At 42.7% G+C, this 24,086-nt stretch overlaps 1 protein-coding gene and 1 long non-coding RNA gene across 12 annotated transcripts in view; one reads left to right on the top strand and one right to left on the bottom strand.

Moving 5' to 3' along the window:
* LOC119498544 overlaps positions 1–7,279 on the top strand; it is a 192,966-nt gene extending 185,687 nt beyond the window's left edge. Inside the window, exons 6-7 of one of the 2 annotated variants that reach the window (XR_005209127.1) lie at positions 1,968–2,083; positions 6,959–7,279. This is a non-coding gene — a long non-coding RNA (uncharacterized LOC119498544). Of the gene's footprint in view, positions 1–1,967; positions 2,084–4,118; positions 4,252–6,958 lie in introns of those variants that run through there. The other variant, XR_005209126.1, reaches the window with a different exon arrangement.
* Positions 1–24,086, bottom strand: part of tnk2b (tyrosine kinase, non-receptor, 2b) — a 64,744-nt gene that overhangs the window by 4,868 nt on the left and 35,790 nt on the right. For 5 of the 10 annotated variants that reach the window (XM_037787480.1, XM_037787488.1, XM_037787481.1 and 2 more), the window contains 15 exons: positions 17,899–18,076; positions 16,089–16,159; positions 11,292–11,561; positions 10,840–10,992; positions 10,123–10,286; positions 9,070–9,189; positions 8,512–8,638; positions 8,225–8,371; positions 7,847–7,941; positions 7,351–7,545; positions 6,953–7,044; positions 6,363–6,485; positions 5,656–6,089; positions 4,070–5,272; positions 1,962–2,057 (listed from right to left, as the gene is read on the bottom strand). In XM_037787480.1, the coding sequence (XP_037643408.1) occupies positions 1,962–2,057; positions 4,070–5,272; positions 5,656–6,089; positions 6,363–6,485; positions 6,953–7,044; positions 7,351–7,545; positions 7,847–7,941; positions 8,225–8,371; positions 8,512–8,638; positions 9,070–9,189; positions 10,123–10,286; positions 10,840–10,992; positions 11,292–11,561; positions 16,089–16,159; positions 17,899–18,076 (3,468 nt within the window). Of the gene's footprint in view, positions 1–1,961; positions 2,058–4,069; positions 5,273–5,655; positions 6,090–6,362; positions 6,486–6,952; positions 7,045–7,350; positions 7,546–7,846; positions 7,942–8,224; positions 8,372–8,511; positions 8,639–9,069; positions 9,190–10,122; positions 10,287–10,839; positions 10,993–11,291; positions 11,562–16,088; positions 16,160–17,898; positions 18,077–22,002; positions 22,613–24,086 lie in introns of those variants that run through there. The other 5 variants (XM_037787486.1, XM_037787484.1, XM_037787487.1 and 2 more) reach the window with 5 other exon arrangements.

Here is a 24,086-nt window from a genome sequence, read left to right as displayed (position 1 = left end):
ACAAGCTCAATGTCCTGTTTCTAAACTTTTGCCACCACGATTAGGGAGAACAAGTGCTCCCTTGTGCCCACTGCCATCCAAACACATCCTGCCACAGTGGCCCCAAATGCAGGCAGCTGAATACTGCTGTAGACACATCAGTGAGTCTATATGCTTTCTTTATTTATAGCCGGCTCATTGCTGCAGTTAAGGTTCAACAAAATTGCTGTCATCATATCCTGATGTGAACCAATAAAGTCAAAATGACATTGATCAACTTTGAATGACCACCTGTTTGTAGTCATATCCTGCGCAAAAAGAAAAATTATTACAGAAAAGGACTAAAGGCCTGACCTGAGATACAGTAATCTGGATCTCTGAGGACTCGGCTGCAGTACAGCAGTGTTTACCGCTGAGGACTCTGCTACTCTTTTAGTAATTGCAGTGCTGCAACATAAACGTCCACTTCACAGGGTCTTTAATTTGATGGACTACAGCTATGAAATGTTTGTGGCCCTTACTTTGTATAAAGTTTTACCAACTCCGTTTTTCTTTTCCTGTATGACAGGCAGCTTACTTTTTTTTAACAGTGTGACTAATAATATTAATATTTGCTCCTGACATTGCATGTAATTATTTTTTGGAGTACAAAAAGTGACTATAGGCAATAATAGGTTATCAGATGTGTCAAAAACAGTGTTTTACCAACTCAGTTTGCCTTTTCCTGTGTGACAGGCGGCCTACTTTTTTTAACAGTGTGACTAATATTATTAATATCTGCTCCTGACATTGCATGTAATTATTTTTTGGAGTACAAAAAGTGACAAAAGGCAGTAAAAGGTTATCAAATGTGTCAAAAAATATAACAAAATACATCAATTAAATAATTACTTCTCCTTTTAACCTTCAACCAGTTGGTAAAAAAGAAAGACTAGCTTTGTTAAAACTATTTATTAAAAGTTTTTTCTAGACATTATGAGAAAGGAAACATTAAATAACTAGGACTGTCAACCGATTAAAATATTTAATCGCGATTAATCGCATGATTGTCCATGATTAATCGCACATTTTTTATCTGTTCAAAATGTACCATAAAGGGAGATTTGTCAAGTATTTAATGTCTTATCAACATGGGAGTGGGCAAATATGCTGCTTTATGCAAACTTATGCATATATTTATTATTGGAAATCAATTAACAACACAAAACAATGACACATATTGTCCAGAAACCCTCACAGGTACTGCATTTAGCATAAAAAATATGCTCAAATCATAACATGGCAAACTGCAGCCTAACAGGCAACAACAGCTGTCAGTGTGTCAGTGTGCTGACTTGACTGTGACTTGCCCCAAACTGCATGTGATTATCATAAAGTGGGCATGTCTGTAAAGGGGAGACTCGTGGGTACCCATAGAACCCATTTTCATTCACATATCTTGAGGTCAGAGGTCAAGGGACCCCTTTGAAAATGGCCATGGCAGATAGGAAGCTATTATGGCATGGATTCCTTCGGTTTTCTAGTTTCATATGACACAAAACTGAGCCCGCTACATCCTCAGAAAGATTGATTGCGTTAATGTGTTAAAGAAATTATTGACGTTAGAACGATTTTGCGTTAACGCGTTAACTTTGACAGCCCTATAAAATAACACACATCTCTATACAAGTAATTCTGTTGTACAGGGTTCAACGTTAATGTCGGAAACTGACTTGCCCTTATGCAAATTGTTTTATTATTTGTTTATTTATAATCAAATCTAACTATAAAGCAAGGATTAAATTATATTTCTTACTTGTCTGATCACCGTTTACGACATTTTGTCAGTTCCGGGGCTCCATACGATACCTTTTTAAAAACTCTGTATTATTGTGATTACTACAGAATCACAGTTTGACCAAGACACATAAGAAACATATGGTTTTCAGTAACTGGCTGCAGTGCATTAAGCTCTTTCATAGCATACTAATAAATGCTCTCACCTTTAGATGATGCACAGATTTCTGGATGTTCCAGTTGTGGTTCTGGAGGGCGGCTTGGCACTCCTCTATCGTGACACCGTGAACTGCCTCCTGCACCTGGATCACACAACATCGACAACAGTGTGAGTTATCTGCAACATCCAACAACAATCATATCCCCCCTGGCTCTGACAGTACTGCCTTCCACCTTTACCTGAGGAGCATCTGCACACATGAAATCATCTTTATCAATTACGTACAAACACTTCCAAGTCTAAAAATCAATTAATATTGTTCTACTTAAAAAGATGTTTGTTTTCTGTTGTTGTTGTTCGTTTACCTTTTTTTCTGGCACTTCTTCAAGATTTGATGATGCTTTTTGAACAGTCCCCCATCTCTTCACAAAATCATGTTCTACTGACTGTGTTTATGCAAATCCACCTTGTGACTCTAATTTCAACAAGATGCTGGGTTACTGCATGATGAGACTTTCTAGCAGCATAGTTATTAGAGCTGTGTATTGGCAAGAATCTAGCAATACGCTACGTATCATGATACAGGGGTTACTGTTTTCTAGTTCCTCTAGCTGTAAGACTGAGCCAGTTACAATCTCCGAAATGCAGAATTGCGGCCGGATCCGCTGTCAGGCCGTCGCATGTTTAAGAGGTTAGTTCAAAATCGATACAGCATTTTGAAGAATCAATACAATATCGCAAAACATAATATCACAATACTCATGTATCTATTTTCTTACACACCTAGTCACTGATTTTATTTCTGTTACCAATATTGATTGATACTTATAATAACAATACCACCACATCACTCCCTGCTACTTCTCCCGCTACTATTTAAACTACAACAGCTAGTGAATGCGTAGTGCATGTCTACCTCTTGCACTGACCTCCTCTGCAATACAGTTTATATATATGATCCGACTGCACCTCGTGTGCGGCCACAGATCACTACAAAATGCCAAGTGTCTGATCGATGTGCAGCCTTTGGTGTTTTGCAGTGATTCTGACTCCAGTTCAATCAGGTTCAATCGGTGTCAGAATCAACTGGCCAGCAAAAAGAAACCAATCGAACTCTGGTTCCTCGTCTTTTAAATTCAATTCACAGCACACATTAGTATGGCCTTTTTCCTCCGAAGAACACTGGCATATTGTTAAATAAGTTATGAGAAGCTATAATATTTGTGCTTGTTCACTGTGACGGGGAAAGGAAGAAAGTGTTTGTATGCTGCTAAGTTTTGTACTGAAATTATGTTCAAATGGAACTTTCTGTTTAATTAGTCTGATTCATTGGCTTTTTCTAAAGTTCAGCTAAGTTACACATCAATCATAATTAGGTTCTGATAATGATTTAAAGATGACAGATATGAGCAGATAAAAGCTGCTACTGTATGTGCCAGAAATTGTAAATTGCTCATTCGCTCAGTCTCTTACAGAGAGAGAAACAGAGCGCCTTGGTAGCCGAGTGATAACAGCATACCATGCCAGATAGTCGTAACATCCCGGGTTCGATTCCAGCCTTGGGACCTTAGTTACATCTCTATCTTTCCCCCATTTCTACACTGTCTTCTGTCAAATAAAAATGACCCTCTGTTGCCCCCTTGTGTTCAGAGTACGAGCACACCATAATGTTTATATGTAAGTCCACATTCAAAAGCTACATTCACTGTGAGAAACTGCAAGTTTCAAATGACAAGACCAGCAAGCCATGTATCAAATATGCACCTCACTCACTGCATTACATTACATTTAAAGTAAATCCTATCGTGAACATTGCATTGATATTTTAGCTTTATCTCATAATAACGGAGCCTCTCTCTCATACTGGTGACAGGAAACTCAGAGCCGATGGCTATCTAGTTTAAGATCTGTACTTTTTATCTAAATCTAATTTACAAAAAAAAGCAATCAAAGCAGCATTAAGGTGGACATAAGTTCAACTATATATTGCATCTAAACTATCCATCATGAGAGAGAAAGCGAGCAAGCTTCGCACTTTAATTACTGAGGCAATAAATAACACCTTTCAGCACATGATATAAATCGTAAAATAATACATAAAATGTATTTCAAATGAGACGTTGCAAAAGACAATCCAAATATGTCTGACCTTACCATTTTGACCCTGTCAGCTGAGTTCCCTCCTCCGTCTGTCCTGATGCAGGAAGCGGTGACCACCGCTGCTGTCAGCCCGTCTGAACAGACGCGAGGGAGACTAACTGATGTCTTCATCGCTGACCGTGGCCCACCCAGACTGCTGTTATTGTTGGAGGAGAAATTAGCCTTCAGCTCGCCTGGCTGGACAAGCCCCTGTCCCTGGGCGTGTCCTTGGAGAGTCTGGTTGCTGACCACCATGGGTCTGACCGTGGCGGTGTTAGCTTGCCGTACGTGTCTTTCCTCCACGCCGCCGGCAGGCAGGCTCTCCGCCTCCTTGAAGAAGCGGTCGTAGCGGTCGAGGTACGGGGGCCTCTCCGGTAGAAGGTAATAGTGGGTGTTACTGACTTTACGTCCGTCGCGGACGATGGGGAGGATACAGGGGCCCTTGCTGACTGAGTCTTTCCCCTGCGCCTGAGCCTGGATCACTTTGGGTGCAGCATATTTAGGATCTGAGGCGAAGCTGTGCGTGGTAGGCATGAGTTTACCTGGAGAGGTGGAGAGGTAGGAGCCGTAGGTGTGTGCGGAGGGACAGGAGGTAAGGGGAGCCGGCATGGTGGTGGGGCTGACAGAGTAGACTCTCTGTTGGGGGGAGCCCACCACCAGGCCCATGGGGCTGGGAGTCCTGGAGCCCGGTTGGGACAAAGGGTCCCTGGGAGGGATTTGAGGTGGTCGTTCCTGGCCTGGGCCCGAAACGTCCTCTGTGGTGTCGGCTGGCGTCGGTGACAGGGAGAGATCCCTTGACCAGCGAGCGGATGTGTAGTCGCCCCTCTTTATGGGGCGAGGGGGTATGGGGACACGTGGGGGAATCTGGGGTTTGTCCTCATTGGAGGAGAGGACACTCTGCTGGTGTCCCTTCTGGGTCTGTGGACACGGGGACGGCGAGCTTGATCGCGCAGCACTCCCAGTCGGTACGTTTAGCCTCCTCATGCACTCCTGCTGGAGTTCTTGGAAGATCTCTGCTGACTGGGAGAAGGAGGAGGACAGAACCTGGCTCTGCTTGCTGGGGAGAAACAGGTTGTCCTCCAGACCTGATCTGTCTGTAACCCTGGAGACAAGAGCCTCACCTTCCACCTTCTGTCCAGAGAAGAGACCCTCATCTGGGTTATGGACTTCACTCTGCTCCTCCTCATGCTGCTGCTCCAAACTGTTGATGGAGCTCACCTTTGTGCAGAAAGAAGACTTCAATTAGGGCTGTCAGAGTTAAAGCAAAAATAACGTGTTAACGCAAATTAATTTTAACGCCAGTAAATTTAAAAACTTGCGATTTGCCCACTTCCATGTTAATAAGAGTATTAAATACTTGACAAATCTCCCTTTAAGGTACATTTTGAACAGATAAAAAATATGCTTTTAATTTGTGATTAATTGCGATTAACTACGGACAATCATGTGATTAATCGCAATTAAATATTTTAATCGATTGACAGACCTCATTGTAATATAATCTACTGTGAATCTAAGTGATATCAGAACAAGATGTAAAAATCCCATTTCCATGAAAGTTTGTCATAATGTGAAATGTGCTGTGTCACCTCCTACCGTACCTCCATATCGTCTTCGTCTTGGGCTACAGCGTCATAGGCCGGGGGCGGGGGTAATGGCCGGGCATCCCAGTCCACTACTGGTGTAGGGTGAAGGGGGCGGGGCAACGATCTAGACGGACTTTGAGGCGGAGTCTGGTCCAGGATGTTATCTGCCTCCAAAGCTAGCTTTGCCAGTGAAGGAATCTGAATTTCAACCACAGGGGAGGGGGACGGTGTGGGCGGGGGGAACTCCTCCCCAAAGTCAATGAGGGACACTTCGCTGTTGGGGTTGTGGCCTGAGCCTGGAGTCCGACCGACCCCCTGTTTGGAAGCAGAGACCCACGCAGCAGGTTTCAGTTTTAAGCCTTTGATAGAACCCGTTTTCCGAAGCGATAATCTCTTCAGTCCCGCCGGAGTCAGATCCTCATCATCGTTAACTGGATCATAGCAAGGCTCTGGAGACACAAACACACTCATTACTTTACTGAAAAACATTCAGAGAGTGATGACACCGCACGTCACGCCACAAAACACAAGACACACTTCAAAAAAGTTTCCAGGTTTGAAGTTAGTCCTATTGTGCACAGCAAGGACACTGCACATCTGTTAGAGGGGACACACAGGTGGAAAGATGGGAGAATAATGATAGTAGGAAAGGAAATAAAAGTAGATGACAGAATCACTGCAAAGACAGGCAACGGAGAGACAAAATAAAATATGGGATGTACCTTTGAGGAGTGGAGCTAGGAGGGAACAGAGAGGGCAGGAGCAATGGGTGAGGAGCTGCTGAGAGAAACCAGACTTACTCTTGATTAACACTGCTGGTTGAGGAGGGCGGGGAGGAGGCTCCTCTGGAAGAATAAAAGCAAATACCGCCACCGCAAAGGAGAAACGAAGAAAAAAAGAAAAAGACAGCAGCAAAGATATAAAGATTAGGGGGAAAAAACAGGAAGCAAATGTCAGATTGCATGATGAAAGTTTTGCCAGCAAGTGTTAAGAAAAATGAAAAGCAAGCTGTTTAGTGGCCAATTTTACCATGAAGTTTAAACCCACAATCCATGATGTAAATGTAGCTGCACCTTTTAAATGTGGAATCTGGTCATTTTATCAATCGACAGGTGTGTTAATATAGCTACTAGCACTAGGCAACAATTAAATATAAGTTATTATTAGTTTTTAATGTTGTTTAGGTTTGTTCACACCAGTTACGTTTATAGTTACAACTAGAGTTGGAACCCAGAGATGTTGGATACTGAATGGTCCTACGAAAGTGTTTATCCATCCGGTCCAAGTCTTTAGTTAGAGCTCTTTTACTCACTTCTAGCTCGTCCCGGTAGCTGCCCGAGCCGAGCACCACTGAGGTCAACACCAAGGACATCGGGAGGATCCATGGGATTACCGAGGTACAAACTGGAGGGAAGAGAGCGCCTGACTTAATTACAGTAAATGTCAATATACTAAATCTACCTGACCTTGGGTGTTATAATGTTGCAATAAATTGGACATTTGCAATATTGTGCTACTGCCATCTATTGGTGAAAGTTCATTATTACAACTCAGCAAAAATGTATCAGATAGTCTTTCAACACCAACTTTCATCATGGGGTATAATTATAATAAATATTTATAAAGTGATGAAGACACATTTAGATCGTTTGAAAAACTCTCTGTGGTATTAATTTCACATAACATTAATAAACAGAAGCTGGTCCTTACTCGTCAATCCTGTCGGGGAAGCCCCAGCAGCGAACAGGGTTGATGTCTCCGTGTCCCGTGTGGATGAAGCTGTTCTTGAGCGGCCGGCTGATGTCATGAGCTGACAAACCCGCTACTGATGTCACCACGTTTCTGGGGAACGGTCCGACCTTAAGGGTCCGCTTGTTTTGGCCTCGCCACCAGTAGTTCTCTGCCCTGAAATACACAGAGATACTGAGGATGAAACATGGAGAGTCATTTTGGTGTTACCAAAAACAAACTGGACATTTAACATTTTAATATTCACCATGTAGTGCATTTAGCCTAATAAACATTCAATATCTTTTTATTAGTGAGCAGCAACTGGAAGAAACTTCTAGGCTGTATGCATTGAATTCTTTCCCCTTTAAACTGTATTTATCAGTAATGATGTTGGCAGTTTGTTTGTTAGGTAAAAGTTACAGATTTGGAGGAAGGCTTCTTGTTCAAAGTCTTAAACACACGTATTAACACCGACCTCCCCTCTATGATGGTGATGACATCATTGAGCTGTATCTGGAGTTTGTCTGGCTCGTCAAAGTCCTGCAGAGCACACATGTCTGTGGGCATGGTCTGAAAAACACACAAATACAAAGACAAAACACATGAGACACCAGTGTAAATTTTAACACAGCAAACATTTGTGAGTGAACCATATTGCAGCTGGTTGTCATAATCCTTCCAGCTGAGGGCATGTTTCAGGTTCTACTCCACTAGGTGCAATGATAATTGCTGAGGGGAACACTGGCCTCTCTGCACTGAAGGTGTCCAGATTACCATCAAGTGTCCTTTGCTTGGTGGCTAAAAATCTCTCATATTTGGACACCTTTGGCTACCCAAATGACAGCTCTCCTACCTCAAGCAGGAACTCACGCAGGGCGACAAAGGTGGGTCTGTCATCTGGTTTCTGAGCCCAACACTGCAGCACCACATGATAGATATCCTGCGGACAGTCTTCCGGCTTAAGGAGGCGTTCACCTTCTTTATCAATCTTGTGCAGGATCTGGGAGAAAAAAAAATGAAAGATGACAATTGGAGAATATATCCGTGTAGATGTGAGTAAATGGGACTAACTTTCTGGGTCTACCTGTGTTACTTTAGTTTCAAGATGTGTTTCAATATTTTTCTGTGCGTTCTGTTTACCTGGCTCCCATTGAGGCCCAGCCAAGGCTCCTGGCCGTGTGTGAACATCTCCCAGAGAGTGACTCCAAACATCCACGTGTCTGTAGCATGGGAGAACGTCCTGGTCTTCAGACTCTCTGGGGCGCACCTGCAGAAAGACGGACAAAAAAACTTTAACATGAACTGTTCATGTCCAAATGTAATCCCCGCTTTGGACAGGGAATGTATTTAGTTTTTCAACGTGGCTTTTCTAACATTAAAAGCAGTTTTTTTAAAAAGGTGCACTGTGTTTGAAAATTAAAATCATACTTGTATATGAATGAAAACAGTAGAAAGAGAGATGTATTACTAGCAAGCTGCTTGGCTGAAAGAATTTGGCAAAGAGACCAGCAAGTATTGTCGTATTAGAATTATCAGTATGGCTGGAATGCAGCTGTGACCGATCAGATTTCTCTGTGGAAACTTTCTGCAATAAAATAAATCAGATTCCCACCCTAACCCCTAAAACCACTCATATCTATCCCTGGATTACATCCAAGTACAGCTTTGGTTATTGTGCTGCTCCCTCAGTCCACCCACCATGCAAAGGGGACCTTTCGATGCTCCTGCATGACGTAGTGCTCATCGTTGTTGGGCAGAGCCCTCATCAGGCCAAAGTCACCGATCTTCACTCTGTGAGCCGAGGCCAGCAGGATGTTCCTGAAGACAGAGGGTCAAATATTTAAATATTTTCTGTACATTTTTAAACCAAGCATACATGCCTCTTATTCAGTACTGCGTGACCTACAAGTTTTGCATAGGTGGCACACACTGCCATCAACACACTTCATAGATGTTCACAAAGTCCCCCAAACACAGCAGCAACAACAAAGATGAGAAAATATGTTTTTTTTTCCATCAAGACTTGTATGTTTGACCATCTGTTGAGAGGAGAAGGAATCATCTAACTCCACTTGACCTAAAACATTAAATTGAAATCCCATTATGGTTTTGGTGAATAGTTACAACCCTAGTAAGAAATGAACAAAACAGATGTATTTAATGGTCGATCCTGAGCAACATTCAGAATGTGATCCAATCATATAAAATATAGTGAACCTGTTCTGAGCTCTAAAACTACTATTAACTGTCTGGTAGGTTCTAATTTAACTTCAAATAGGTCCTGTATTTAAAACCACAGCTTGAGAAATCCTCTCAGTGTTTGGCATACTGCAACAGCCGTGTGTAGTCATTACAATTTTATCACAGCTTTAACTGTTAAAAATGACTCATTTTTACCAGCCATTAAGATTTTTCTCAAGAATCTACATAGTGTCAACTCAACACTTAGGTGAAAGTGACTAATTTGGGCAAGACCAAGAACTTAGACCACCCAGTACAGCCTGCCAAGCAGTGACTCATTTTTACTTGAGGGCCAAGTCTCACTGTAATGGCCTGTAAATTTCTGGGTGGAGGAGAAGGAGAAGCAATATAAATAATTTAACATAGCAGTAAAAAAAATCCCTGAAAGAAAAATAGATTTCATAGAGAATGTGAAGAACACACCCTCTTTAAATAGGGTTTGACCTTTTTTATAGCTGCTGAAACTTATTAAGTCCACCTTAAAAAGAAAGTGGTCTGCCCCCTCCCTACCTGGCTGCCAAGTCCCGGTGGATGAACCTCCTCTGCTCCAGATAGGCCATGCCACAGGCCACCTGTACGGCGTACTGACAAAGCGTGTGGATCAACACCGGGCCCTGTGGACGAACACATCGCAAACGCTCCAGCATTGAGCCCAGAGGAGCCAGCTCGGTCACCTTGGAGAGAGAGAACGAGAGAGAGAAGGTGGGTGAAAAGAGGAACGTGGGAGTAAAAAGTAAAAAGGACCGAGGAATAGATGACGTTGAAGAGAAAGAGATTGATTTGAAGATGAAAAGGAGGGAGTGAGAACAATGTAATGTGACGTAAAGCAGAGAAAGAAAGCGACGTTGCCAATTGGTAATTGTAACATGGTCCAAAAACTATTTGGCAATATGTATCAAAAATTCCAGAGGAAATAACTAGAAGGTAATAACGACATGAAAACAACAAGGCTGAAATGTCAGCTCTTATTTTAGTCCTCCATTCACTTGCTCCCCTCCCTTCCTGTCTCCCTTTCTTCCCTCCATCACTTTCTCCCACAAAGGCCTTAAGATGCTTGACCTGATATAAACAGACTGTGAGGTCATGAAGCAGCCTGAGAGGGACATTTTGTATTAAGTGTGTGTGGGTGTCAGTGAGAGTACAGGCTGACTGATGTGTGTTTATATTTCAATCTGTCTTGTGTATATTCCTCCCTCTGTGTGTGTGCGTTTTCTGTGCGTCCACTACCATCTTCATTGGGTGTGTGAGCACCACACCGTAGAGGCGAATGAGGTTCTGGTGGTCCAGGGAGTGCATGGCGTTGACCTCACAGATGAAATCCTCCAGAGCATCGGGCTGGTTGAGCACATCTGTCTTCAGACACTTCACAGCTACGTTCAGCTGGAAACAAGGACAAAGATTTAGTTTAAAAATGTTTTCTGACTATTCAGCCTTTTCCCCCACCCCACACTTTCACTGCAGAAGCGTTTCTAATAATATTCACCCAAACTCATCATGAAGACAGTATGAGTACACAGATTCATGCACCTGCTTTGATTTATTCTTATATCAGCACAAAATGCAAAGAAGCATTATGCAAAATAACTGTGGTAGTGTGAGCATGCCCCAGTTCTTTAACACATATATTCAACATAAATAAACTTATAAAGAGAAGTAAATAAATTTAAAAGTCTCCTCACCACCTTCCCTGCAGGCGTCAACCACTCCCCTCTCTTCACTACACCGAAGGAGCCGTCCCCCAGCTTCTCAAACAGCGTCAGGTCCTTCTCTGGGATGAGGCAGGTCAGAGCCTGCTGCTGCACGTCTAGAGGGGCACCACCACCGGGCTGCGTGGTCAGGACTCCCTCCGCCAGGCCCAGCGGAGGTGTGGGAGACAGCTTACGAAAGGAGGAGGCCGGCTGGCCCTGCTGAGGGAAGTCTCCTCCATCTGGGCGCTTACCGCTAAACACCTACAGAAGAAGGAAAAAAGAACAAATCAAAAAAGTGTTTCAACTGTAAAACAGAAGTGAAAAGGTCCAATAATGAAGAGGGAAAAGAGAGAAACAAGCATCAGTGATGGGATAGGGTCAAGAAAATGAAAGTGAAACACGTAAGCGTATGTCTATTGTGACGTGAGCCAATTAAACAAGTGAAATGTTTGTCCTCCTTGATTTTGAAGTTGGATGTGCTACCCTATCACATTTTTGTGCTTGATGCTAGTTTATGTTTCAACCTTCTTGTTGACTTTGTGATGTTACCAACAATGACAGTAAAGAGGAGGTTTACACTGGAAATGACTTCGCTTGAAGACAGCTAATGCAATGTGTGATGTCTACACTACCCAACCAGCACTGCTGCTGGCACCAGACACAGGTATGAGAAAATTTAAAGCAGCACAAGCATGTGTTGCATGTGTGGTTGGAAAGCAGGGTCAAGTTATGACCGGCAGTCAGCAGCCAGACGAGTGGAATCGCCACCAGCAAACAGTGATCCCTCCGCTCTTATCTGGGCCCTGAGGACTTTATCCTCAACACACACACACACACACACACTCAAAACTACAGAATAACTGCAGGCACATACAGGCTTATATCCACACTGAGGCCAATGTAATAATATCTGTATATGTGCTAAATAATGTATGCACAACACATATGGTGGTATGTTTTCAACAAAAACTAATGGATATGCTGTCGGTACGCAGCTATGCACATGTACCGAAACAAGCACACACACACACTCTTATCAGTATGGGAGAGAGAGACATTTCCTGCCTCTTGGCTGAAGCGCTGACAACACAGCAGGAATGACTTAGCTGTTAGGAAGTAGTCATTAAGAAGCACTATTAGATTAAGTGACCTGAATGTATCTGTGTGTTTATTTGTGTGTGTGTGTGTTATTGTGAGCTTTCACTTCCCCTAAATTTGAACCCGTACAATGTGTGTTCTGTGCAGAGACATTAAGGGAAACCTTTGTTTAGAGAGGCCTTAAATAACAAAATAGGAATGCATAGAAACTAGTACTGCTGTCAGATACCGGGGGACACATTATCAAATAACATATCAGTAATATTCAACACCAATTAACATGTAACATATCACATAGACATGTTTTTCTCATAGGTAGAGCAATCTTGAATCTAAAGCAATAAATGAATGTCAACTAGTGCAGTCTCTGTGCAAAACGCACCGGTTTGGAACGGCCGAATGCTTGGCCTGTGCTTCTTTCTCGAGAAAAGCTCATACAAACAACTTCACACTTGACACTATGCTTCCTTGAGTCCTGAGCAATACACCTGCAATGACAGAGGACCTTTCTCATTTCCCAGTTTGACCATACTCAATTCCTTTCCTCGCCTTCTCTCCTCGCGTCTTAGTCCAGCCCACGGGAGATGCGAGCGGAGGAGGCGAGGAGAGAGGAGGCGAGGCAACAGGCATTTAAAATGAGACATCCTTTGCCTCGGAGCCGTCATTTTAAAGTGACGTCAATTACATATGATGTGTGGCAGAGTGGCATCATCTGTCCATTGTTTTGTTATACTGCTGTCATTTATGATCTCTGTCAGATGAACACAACAGTGTTCATGACAACTTGTATATTTTGGAGGCATTACACAAACGGTGAAGGGCAGAAAGTTTGATCCTCTTAACCATACAACCATACAACTTATGAATGAAAAGGAGCAGTTACATTCATAGAGTCCTGCCATGGTTTGAGATTATTCCAGCTGTGTGTCAAACCTCTTTTATGTGACATAAAAGAGGCGTGACACACAGCCTTGGTGGGTGCCGAAAGGACTTCTGCAAAGGATACACTGGTGTATCCTCGCTTATAGATCCCTCTGGCAAGCCTCCTTGCTCCTTAAGATGGAGAGCTAAGATCGATTTCCGGATCACAAGCCAGAGGGGCAAGGAGCAAGGAGACAATGAGGCACAAAATCGAGAAGTTAGAAGAGCCCATAGTTGCGTCACACGCCCAAGTCGTGGCTACTCAGAAACACCGGTGAAATAGGCATACTATTCGCTTGTTTTGACATAACCACTGTGGTTATAAATTAGCACAAGGATTTAATTAGCAGAGGTATTTTGCTGGCAGTAATGTAAGTTAGTATAGCAAAAACTTCACACAACTTGAGTTTTAATGGCAGAGGGGAAGTGAAGAAGAGTTTGGTTGTAACGTTATTATATCCAGCAGCAGCCAAAGTGAACTGTAGTCAATGAGTCGCGCCTTGTAATGGCCCGCTGTGGACGACATGCTCGACTCAGTCCGCAGAGCCCTGAAGCCCCACCCCTGCTGCTGCACAGAGCGTTATAGCTTGTTTATTCAAAGTTTATTAATATTGAACATGTCACGTGTGTCCAAATTGCACCAAATTCAACACTGCATGTCCTTGAAACCCCAGCAATACACCCGCCGAGTGCGAAGCAGATCGGATGAACGGTTCTCAAGATATGCGAAGGACACACCGGCATACACACATACATACTGTACATACAGACAAAGACGTCTTGCTTTATAGTTGGATGTTGCTTCATTCCAATAAAGTGAATGAGACCAATGTGAACTCATTACTGGCCGATAAACAAAGGTCAGTGCTCAGAAACGGTATCGTCAGTGAAAAAGAGGTGTCAATGAATCCCCGGTGCCAAACATATTTGACTGGCCAGATATAAACAGTAGCGAGCGGTGTGCAGTTTCACATTCACACTGGACCAGACATGACATAATGCTGCAGACCTTTTTAAAAACACCTCATCTCTGTGGTCGCTGTGTGGTAAGTGGGTTTCAAATAGGAGGCTCGACATTCAAAAGATTCTGAGCATGGCAGAGCAGCGCGCACACACACACACCCACAAACACACACACACACACACACAGGGGGCTGAGGAAGCAGATTACTCTAGCTGAGGATGGTGCCAGAGGCGGAAACAGACAGGTGTAATTATAGAAGGCAAGCACCGTGTCCTCCGGGCACCGCGACTTCCACTGAGAACAGCAAACACACACACTCAAACACACAGAGAGAGAGTACTGGCAACGTCTGCTCAGTATTCCTTCACACACTTCATTCCCCAAAGCCTTGTGTGTGTGTGTAGGTGTATCATATAATGTAGGAGCTTGTGTATAAGATAGCTTTTATCTTTAGACCTTTATTTAAAGAACGTGAATACGTAACAGTCGTACGTGGTTCTGTCTCTTTAAGGGAGAAACTTTAAGCTTCACGAGACAACGTTTCTGTGAATGCAGCACGCTCTGAATCTGTGTGTCACCGACTCTTGTGACTTGACTCGTGTGTGTGTGTGTGTGTGTGAATGTGGACGTGCTCATCCTCATGTGAAGGGTCAAGCTGTCTTGCTCTCTGGAGGAGATGTGTGTATGCATCTGTAGGGAACATTCCAGATGTGCTTTTTCTTTAAAAAGAAGAAGTCACAGAACCAATCGAGAAATTGCTGAGACCTCCGTAAGGGTAACGATTCAATACATTGCGATACTATAAGCAAGGTGATATATTGTGATTTTCAAGTCACTATGTGAAATGGCTGCTATGGGGACTAACATCATCACATACAAATAAAGTTGGGCTCATTGGATCCACAAGAGTCTCAGTTTTCCAGTCATACCCAATTTATGTATTCCAAGACTGTTTAGGGACCTCAGTATAAATAAATATTCAAATACACCATTTCAGAATAGGTGAAAATAACACATTTGTACTGCATGCAAAAAACTGCATGGTTTTTGCCCCAAACTGCATGTGATTATCATAAAGTGGGCATGTCTGTAAAGGGGAGACTCACATATCTTGAGGTCAGAGGTCAAGGGACCCTTTTGAAAATGGTCATGACAGTTTTTCCTTGCTAAAATTTTGTGTAAATTTGAAGCGTTACGTAGCCTTCTTCGTGACATGCAAGTATGACATGGTTGGTACCAATGGATTCCTTAGGTTTTCTAGTTTCATATGATTTCATATAATTCACTCTAGCATTAAAACTGAGCCCGCTACAACCTCCGAAAGAAATCGATACAGTATCGCAAAACATAATATAGCGATACTCATGTGTATTGATAATTTCTCACACCCATAGTCCGAAGCAGTAACAGAATAAATTGCCCAAATGGGTTCAGCAATTCTAAAAGCTCAGTCACAAACACAAGCAACACCTTGACATTATTTTAGCAATATGTGACCATTCGTTGTAAACACAACCAGGACACTGCACTTCACAATCACAGTGTGACCTTTACCTTCACATAAAAAATTGAAGACGCCAAAATGTAATTTTGGCAAGCAGTTGCAATGATTATATCATCTGTACAGTCGGGAAGCTGTGGTCAAAGTGTAGAGTTTCTACCATGTATTGTTCATGTGTGTGAATGTGTCCACACTGTGACAGGCAGACAGACGCCACCATGTCGACATCATGTCAAGCATACCGTGTACAATAATAAATGAGTCCTGTAAGTATGTGTGTGTTGTGTCTGTCCATGTCTGTCACCTTGCTCATCCAGGACTTGCGCTTGCACATGGCTTTCCTCCTTTTCACAGCCTCCCACAGACGTCTCTGTCCTTTATCAAATGAATAAAAGACAAAAAGAGAAACGCAGTGATGGTCAGCGGTAAATACAAATGAAGACTGCAGCTGCTTTTTCTCCTACGGGTCTTGTTGCGTCAGGAAGACCCACAGCATCAGTTAAGATTTGAGTCACCGAAGGTATACTGCATTGAATTTCAAGTAGTCTCCCACAATAAAACACCCAGCTTTAATATGAAAGGGGAAAAAGAAAACAAAGTGGATGGGAGAGCGGAGGACACACACATACTATATGTGAGAAGAAATTGGAGATAAAACAAATACAGGAAAGAAGAAAAGGTCGAGAGCTTAGAGAACAGTGAGCTGAGTGGAGGAAAAAGATGTGATGAATATATGAGCTGGAGATGTGGGTGTAATTAGTCTTAAGCGGCTCGGTAGCCGAGGCCCCGAGGGCCTCAGTAACTGGATTTAGAACATTACTGCTGCCATCCCCTTCACACACACACCGCACACACAAAAGACTTGGCACTTAAGTGTCCTCTCCTATTGTGCCTAATTACCGGTTGTCACTTTAAAATGATATTAGGGGTATTAGTGATGGAGGATTTGCTCCAGCTATGCTGAGGGTGAGCCAAATGACACAATGCCACTACTGAAGACAAAAGTAATATTATAAGATAATAGTTGTAATATAGGAAGCAATGTGTAGAAAGAAAAAAAAGGTGGTGTCTTAAACGGTAAGTATTTTTCAATCTGGTTAAGGTTTGTCAATTTCCTCATGTTTTGTGTCTTAGTGACTGATGGAGACAACAGTTTATGAAACTGGTCCAGTATTGAGGGAGTGCTCTGCCGCTAAACAAGCTGCCAAGGCAAGTGAGCAGCGTCAATGTAACATTACGTTCACTAAAAGTGCTTGTTTTTGCCACTGACAAGGCTCAGATTGATATTATAAATGTCTGACAACATTATGTAAAAGCCCTGCAGAGAAATAAAAGGATTTTTGTACATTTTCACGCTTGTTATTGTGTCCAAGTCTCGCTCAAGGAGAAGTCGTTGTGAAATCTGAATATCCGTAAACTGTGGCTCAAGTAAGTACGGGCGGCAATCGAATTCAAAGACCTCATCCACATTATGGAAATTATCTAAATATTCAGACATGAAAGCTACGCTTTCTTTACTCCAACACAAACTCTGCCCGGCTGGCACTCGCGTTTCCACCATAGACGTATTCCACTATTGCACCGTTGTCTTGCGGCAACACGTAACCTCGCCAGATTTAAGAACGAGACCTCTCCTTGAGCGAGACTCTTTCCATAATGTCAGACACTTATAATAACAATCAGAGCCTGTCATGGCAAAAACAGGCACTCTAGTGGATGTAAATGACGGTGCCAGCTTGCCCCAATAGCACCATATTACAGCCTGTGAGCAGCTGTCGTTTCAGAAATTGTTGTTCATTTTAGTCATACACAAAAATATGGGAAAACGGGGGGGGAAAATACCAGAGTTACACTTAAGGCCTTGAATCATGGACAATATTGCAATTTACTTTTCAACTCTGCCAGGGAGTTTTCCAGCTGGGTCAGGAGGAACTGAACAAAACAGCTACAAATGCACCTGCTCACATTTATTGTGTTCAGACTTCTGTGATGAGCCGAACTGAAGAGGAATTTGGCCTTTTGGTGGACTGAACACAAATGTTCAAAAACATATACTGTGCAAACAAATTCTCGTTAATACAACAAAACACACACACACACACACAGTTTCTCACCAGGTCGACCCATGCCGATCTTCTCCAGGTCTTCGTTCTTGACGTAGTCGAAGTGTGACAGCCGCGTGACGTTGAGGTCGTCTCGGATCCGCAGCAAGTACTGCTGCAGCTGCACCTCCATCAGCAGCTCCAGCAGCCATTCTGTGCCTTCCTCACACTGCATGCTACTGCCCAGTTTCTGCAAAAACACACAAAGAATACAGGGAACCGAGTTCAATATTCATTCAACAGTTTCCTCAATGCTTGGTGTCAAAGCTATAAAATATAGCCGGATAGAAAGTCACTGAGAAACAATTAAACCATTCTGTTCTGTAAAAAAATAAAAAAAGGAAAGTAAACTGAGCTCAGATTTATTGTTTGCTCTCCAGTAATTGTTACAGCACCAAATACCTTCTTAGACGCTTAGACATTTACATCAGAGTCAACTAGGGCTGTAACTAACGATTATTTTCCTTGTTGATTAATCTGTTGATTATTTTCTCCATTAATCGATTAGTTGTTTGGTCTATAAAATGTCCGAAAATGGTGAAAAATGTCGATCAGTATTTCCCAAAGCCCAAGGTGATGTCCTCAAATGTTTTGTTTCGTCCAAAACTCAAAGATATTCAGTTTACTGTCATAGAGGAGTAAAGAAACCGGAAAATATTCACATTGAAGAAGCTGGAATCAGACACTTTTTTTCTTAAAAAATTACTCAAACCGATTTATCGATTATCAAAAAAGTTGGCGATCGATTTAATAGTTGACACCTAATTGATTTATCATTGTAGCTCTAGAATTAAAATACCTAATGATTAGTCAAAAATATACATATACACTAAAAATACACACATTTGGACACACACACACTTCAGACTGGGTTTCCCTAATTTACATCATATAAACAAGGACATGGATATAGCATACGTTGCTCGCCAGTGGACCAAAAACTGACTAAATTTACTCTGAAAGTATCAAATATGCATTGATTACATATCCAGTGTCATTATGGTATAAATATACCACATAGTCAGCAATTTATTTTCTTCCAAAATATTCAAACAACATCAAAACAGATTAATAACTACTCTGGAAACAGACGGTAGCATTTTGGGGAGCTCTGCTGTAAAAACATCACAGTCATACAACAGACATGAGATGAATGATGCACATCTGGTGTCCATAAGTGTCAGTGAAGACAAACGGGAGGCTCCTAAACAATCCGACCACAATGTATACACTGTACTACGTCCCTCCATGAGACGCTGAGTCAGACCATCAATCTTCAATGTCAAAACATAACACCCCAGCTTAAAACATCATCCATCGCCGTCTACTTAATGTGACAAGCTGAAACTAGCACAACATGGAGCTGAAATCCATCTGAAATCTTCTTCATAGGGCTGTTAGTCAAGATGATGGAGTTAGATAGAGAGTAAAGGCAGTTAACAACTTTGAAGATGAACCACTATAAAAGCTGATGTACTCCTCCATTACACCTGCTGACACTGTATTATTCCAAATCTCAACGGGGAAGTGAACCGACCTAATCAACACACAGAAAATGACAAACATTCCTAATCTGCAGAGACTGACAGGGAGACCTTTAGGGTGGATGCTCTGGGGGCGTAGAAGTCACTCCGCTGAGTGAGTAGTAATTAGACTCTGTGAATGAGGAACTTCCTGTGCTGGCTGAGCCAAGGTTACAAGGTCCAGAGGAAAGTGTCAGAGGTCACAGCTTCCCTTCTGTCATTAAAAACTTGTTAATGGGCTTGGTTAGAGGTCACTTCCTATTGCTCCATGACTGTGACCTGAGGAGTTAGAGAACGCCTTTCATTCTCACACAGATACACACCTCTTGTTGGGCCATAAAAAAAAATAACGGGACCATCCCCCCAAAACACTGAAAATATGTATCAGCCGTGACTTTTCAATGGAAAGTGAGTGGTCCTGTATTTTCCATGAATATTTTGATGCGAGGTCCGACTGAGGCCGATCTGCTGGGAGGGCTCAATCCCCGATGGTTATGCCAGATGTCCGCATCCCCGATACAAATTCATCGCAATGCACATAAAAGTGGGTCAGCTGATATCTCTTTAGTGAGGTCCAAACATGCAGCTTTGGCTCAGCAGGACTCTTTGATGTTCGCTTGAAGAGAAATCCTCTGTTTTGAGTGAAGCAGGTACAACAAGTCTGTTATTAACCTAACCCAATATAACATAATAACCTGTATGATCCACTTTATAGAGATGCAGGCAGCACTGAATGCCTGCGGTGCCTGTGGCTTTAGGATTAACTACAGCTGCAGTCATTTGAATCCATCTCCATGTTTTGCATTTTGCTGCATCATGCCTGACCCCTACCCTGGGAAAGACGATACAGCGGTCTGTTTGGCTGGTCCACTACATCGCTAATCTGTGCCAAATGCTCTCCTGCCATGTAGCATGTTTATTTGATCTGCAGCTCACGCTCTTAAGAGTTTAAAGCCAAAGTTTTCCCTCACAACACTTAAACTTTTTCACGTGCAACCAAAAAAAAAAACATTTTTGTCTAAAGCACAACATATTCCTCTACGGAGCATACACCATGAACTATAACACCCTCCACAACACAGCCCCAAGTCTGATCTCCCCTGACAGTCAACATGCAAGTGTTATTTCACTGGACGGTGCCAAAGACGCAAGTCAGCTTCCTCTCGGGCCTCTTTCCATGAGAGTGTCACATTTGAGGCACGAGGGGGTCAAAATCAAGGTGCTAAAGCCCTCATATCATATTTCTCTGTCAACTTGCTAACCAATTTTACAAAACTCATTAAACAGGATATTACGTTTTACACTTTTTGGAGACAGGTGCTGCACAGAAATTAGTTGTCACGCATTCATTTGTCGAGGTGGTTAAGATGGGTTGTGTCTAATCTGACAAAGATCATATACTTTTGTCACCAACTGACATTATCAAGTAACATTTTGGGAGGAAGAAGAAGGTGAGCTTTCACATCTTAAGGTGCTTATCTTGACATCCATCCTATATAGGGATGTCAAGAGAAATGATACTTTGGTTCCAAGTCGATGCCAAAATTCTGATAATGTGACAGTACTTGTTTTTCTACAGTACGCCAGGTACCGGGAATTGGGACTGAACTCTATTCAGTAAAAAAAAGAGTATTGGGCGTATCTAAATCATAACGTTATCAGGATGTGTTAAAATGCAATCTTGTCAAATTTAGTTTTTGGCAAGAAACCTGAGGCAGATCATCAGGGATAAATAATAAATTTGCAAAAAGCAGTATGCAAACGGTAAAAAAGGAGTGTATGTTGAAGTATATGGAATTTATTATTTTGTTTTTTACCGTGGTATTGAACTGGGTATCAAGAACTGTGGAATTTCACTGGTATTGGTATCGAAATTTCTAGTATCGTGACATCCCTACTCCTATATGCACATTGTGGAGGTGTGAGGTCAACAGGAGGAACGCTACGTTCAATTAAGTGTGACTTGTGGCAGGATGTTGAGAAATCCAACCAGGGCCAGAAGTCCAGTATTAAGGCACTAAATTGTGAAATTTCTCCCCACATCATTTTTTTGTTTTAAAGGAACATGAAATGTTACGAAATAAGGAGCAAAGTCCAATTTTTTTTTTCAGTTTCAAATGAAAAGTGAAAAGAAAGAGACAGAAACAACAAGCATGAGGCAAAGAGAGGGGAGAGAGATGATGTAGGAATGCAGATGCAGAGAAACAACATGATGTCCCTGCTGAGAAATGCCTCTGGCCTGAACTCATTCCTCATGGTGGTGGAGAAATGCACACACACACACACACACATACACATCTCCTGGCCAAAGTCATGTCCTGTATCAGATCTGTTCTGCTCTAACATCCTGCTGCAATAACAACAACCCTCCCAGAGGACGGCTTCAGTCCAGCTGGAGAGTCCTCACACACACACACACACACACACTGACAGACCACTGACCACCATATCCATGATATAAACACTATATTCAAACATCTGGGTAGACCACATGATCCTGACTATAGTTATCAATATGCATGTCATATTTCCAAATAATAAAACCCCTCAGTGGACCAGGGAAGAGCAGACATCAGACAGACACCAGACTTACTCGATAGACGTGAAAGTGTGCCAGGAAGGGGAATGACTTTTTCAGCTTGTCAAAACGCCGCATCCTGAATTCCTTCGTCTGGATGAATTGTAGGTGCAAAAAAAAGTGTGCGTTTAAATGGCCAGAGGTGGCTGCTCGTCCATTAAATCATTACCAGAGCCACAGTCCTCCCAGTTTGACGTTCCCAGTCTCTGAGGGGATTCTAAGAAGCGCTCCTCGGATCCAGACCCGTAGCTCTGAACCCGAGAGGGCGAAGAAAAACTTCCTAAGATCCTGTAGGCAAATCTACAACATTCCATGGCGGGGCAAATCGTCCTGTAAGCCCCTTCTTTAGCTTCAGCTCCCTCAAGAAGGCAAAGAGGCATCCATGTAGCACTTCAGCTTGCAAAAGGGAACTTAAACTGTCTTCTAATATGTGGGGAAAAAACAGGCTGTGGAGTGATTAAGAGCTGCTGTTTGTAGCAGAGAAATCCTCTCAGCTCTGCTCTGTGCCCAGTCCAGCCATGTGTCCTCCTCAGACAGCAGTGAGCCACTGATCCAAACTTATAGAACTTCACAAATAAGTCACTCCTCCTTCCTCTCTTCCTTTCACTCCCTCTCTCTCTCTCTCTCTCTCTCTCTCTCTCTCTCTCTCACACAGACTCCCTCGCTCTCTTTCTCTTGCTGTCTTTGCGCGTGCAGCTACTGTCTGTTTGCTTTTCCATCTCTCCATCGAGCGTGGGGCTAAAAATAGGACTTCTCCCCGATTCAATCGCTTGCCAGTCGGGCAGGCAGCAGCAGGGACGTGAGAGCCAGAGTGAGTGAGCGTCTCTGGTTTCACATTTTAGGGTCTGGTTGGTTTCAGGAACAGCAATGTGTGCTTGTGCTGTATGTTGAGTGTTTGTATCATCTCTTCTTTCCTCTGTTGTTGTCTCTTCACTTATTCTCTCACTTTCTCCCTCTGTACCCTTTTCCCAGCTCTCCTCCCTCACCCTATCTTTCGGTCCTCCCCCCCTCCTTTCCCTCCTGCAGTCAGTCTGTCAGACGGTCCGTGCAGCGCGGAGCAGTGCGTGGTGCAGAGAGGACAGAGGCTTCATGGTATTCAGCCCGGAGGAGCATTTGATCCAGGGCCAAAGGGTCACATTCAACTGCAGGATGGAGAGCTTGTTTCCTGTGATGCAACCCCCCAAACACACACACACAGACACACACACACACACACACACACACACACACACACACACACACACACACACACCCACGACCAACCACTTCTTCCCCTTCTCCACTGCTCAATCTCTTCTCATATCCCGGCCTGATTATCTTAAATTTCACCACAATGGAGAAATTTCACTTTTGTTTTTTTTTAGTTTGACTGTCACTGAAACCACTGGTTTTGAGTGAACTTGTGACACTCTTGTGGTATACACTCTGGGAATAGTCCTACAAAATAACAGACTGATCATAAAATATGTATGGGAATGTATATGAAGATATTCCTATACATTATGTTTTTCTCTTAAATTTCTTGTAAAACGCAAAAAAAAATCATTAGTATGCTTTACTTTATCATAAGACTTAAGGCCTTAGAACACCAAGTCCGTATTTTTTGTCCAAAATTGTCGCACGTTAAAAAAAAATACGACCCCTCGTTGTGTCAATCGAGTTTACACACCGACTCCGAAACTTTCGTACGTCATTTAAGTTTTCGGAACAGCTTGTATTTTCTGCGTTTTCTTCGCATTCGTCAAAAGGCAAAAGAGGGTTGTTTGACCACTCAGAGCCACCGTCCGTGCAAACGTCATCATCCAAAATGACGTCAAAGCACTTTATGATTAAGACATAAAAGAATACAGAGATGATGAACTTAAAGATAAATTCTGGTCGAACAGCGTTGAATCAGGGATGGTCGCAAAACAATGTAGGATGTAGGAAAGATTAGTCAGTCAGTAGTGATTGTGCTCTCGGCAGCTAAACGATAGCTTCTTGCTAATGTCATTCATTCATTAGCCCTGTTTGGAACTATTGCTATCCATCGCACCCACAAAATTAATTCAGTTTTGTCTCAATGATAAAATGCATCGGACTCGGTGTGCAACATTTCT

This window comes from Sebastes umbrosus, chromosome 12 (genome assembly GCF_015220745.1).
Source record: "Sebastes umbrosus isolate fSebUmb1 chromosome 12, fSebUmb1.pri, whole genome shotgun sequence".
NCBI lineage: Eukaryota > Metazoa > Chordata > Actinopteri > Perciformes > Sebastidae > Sebastes > Sebastes umbrosus.
The sequence above is the reverse complement of the archived record's forward strand: the minus strand, read 5'-3'. Positions and strand labels throughout refer to the sequence as shown.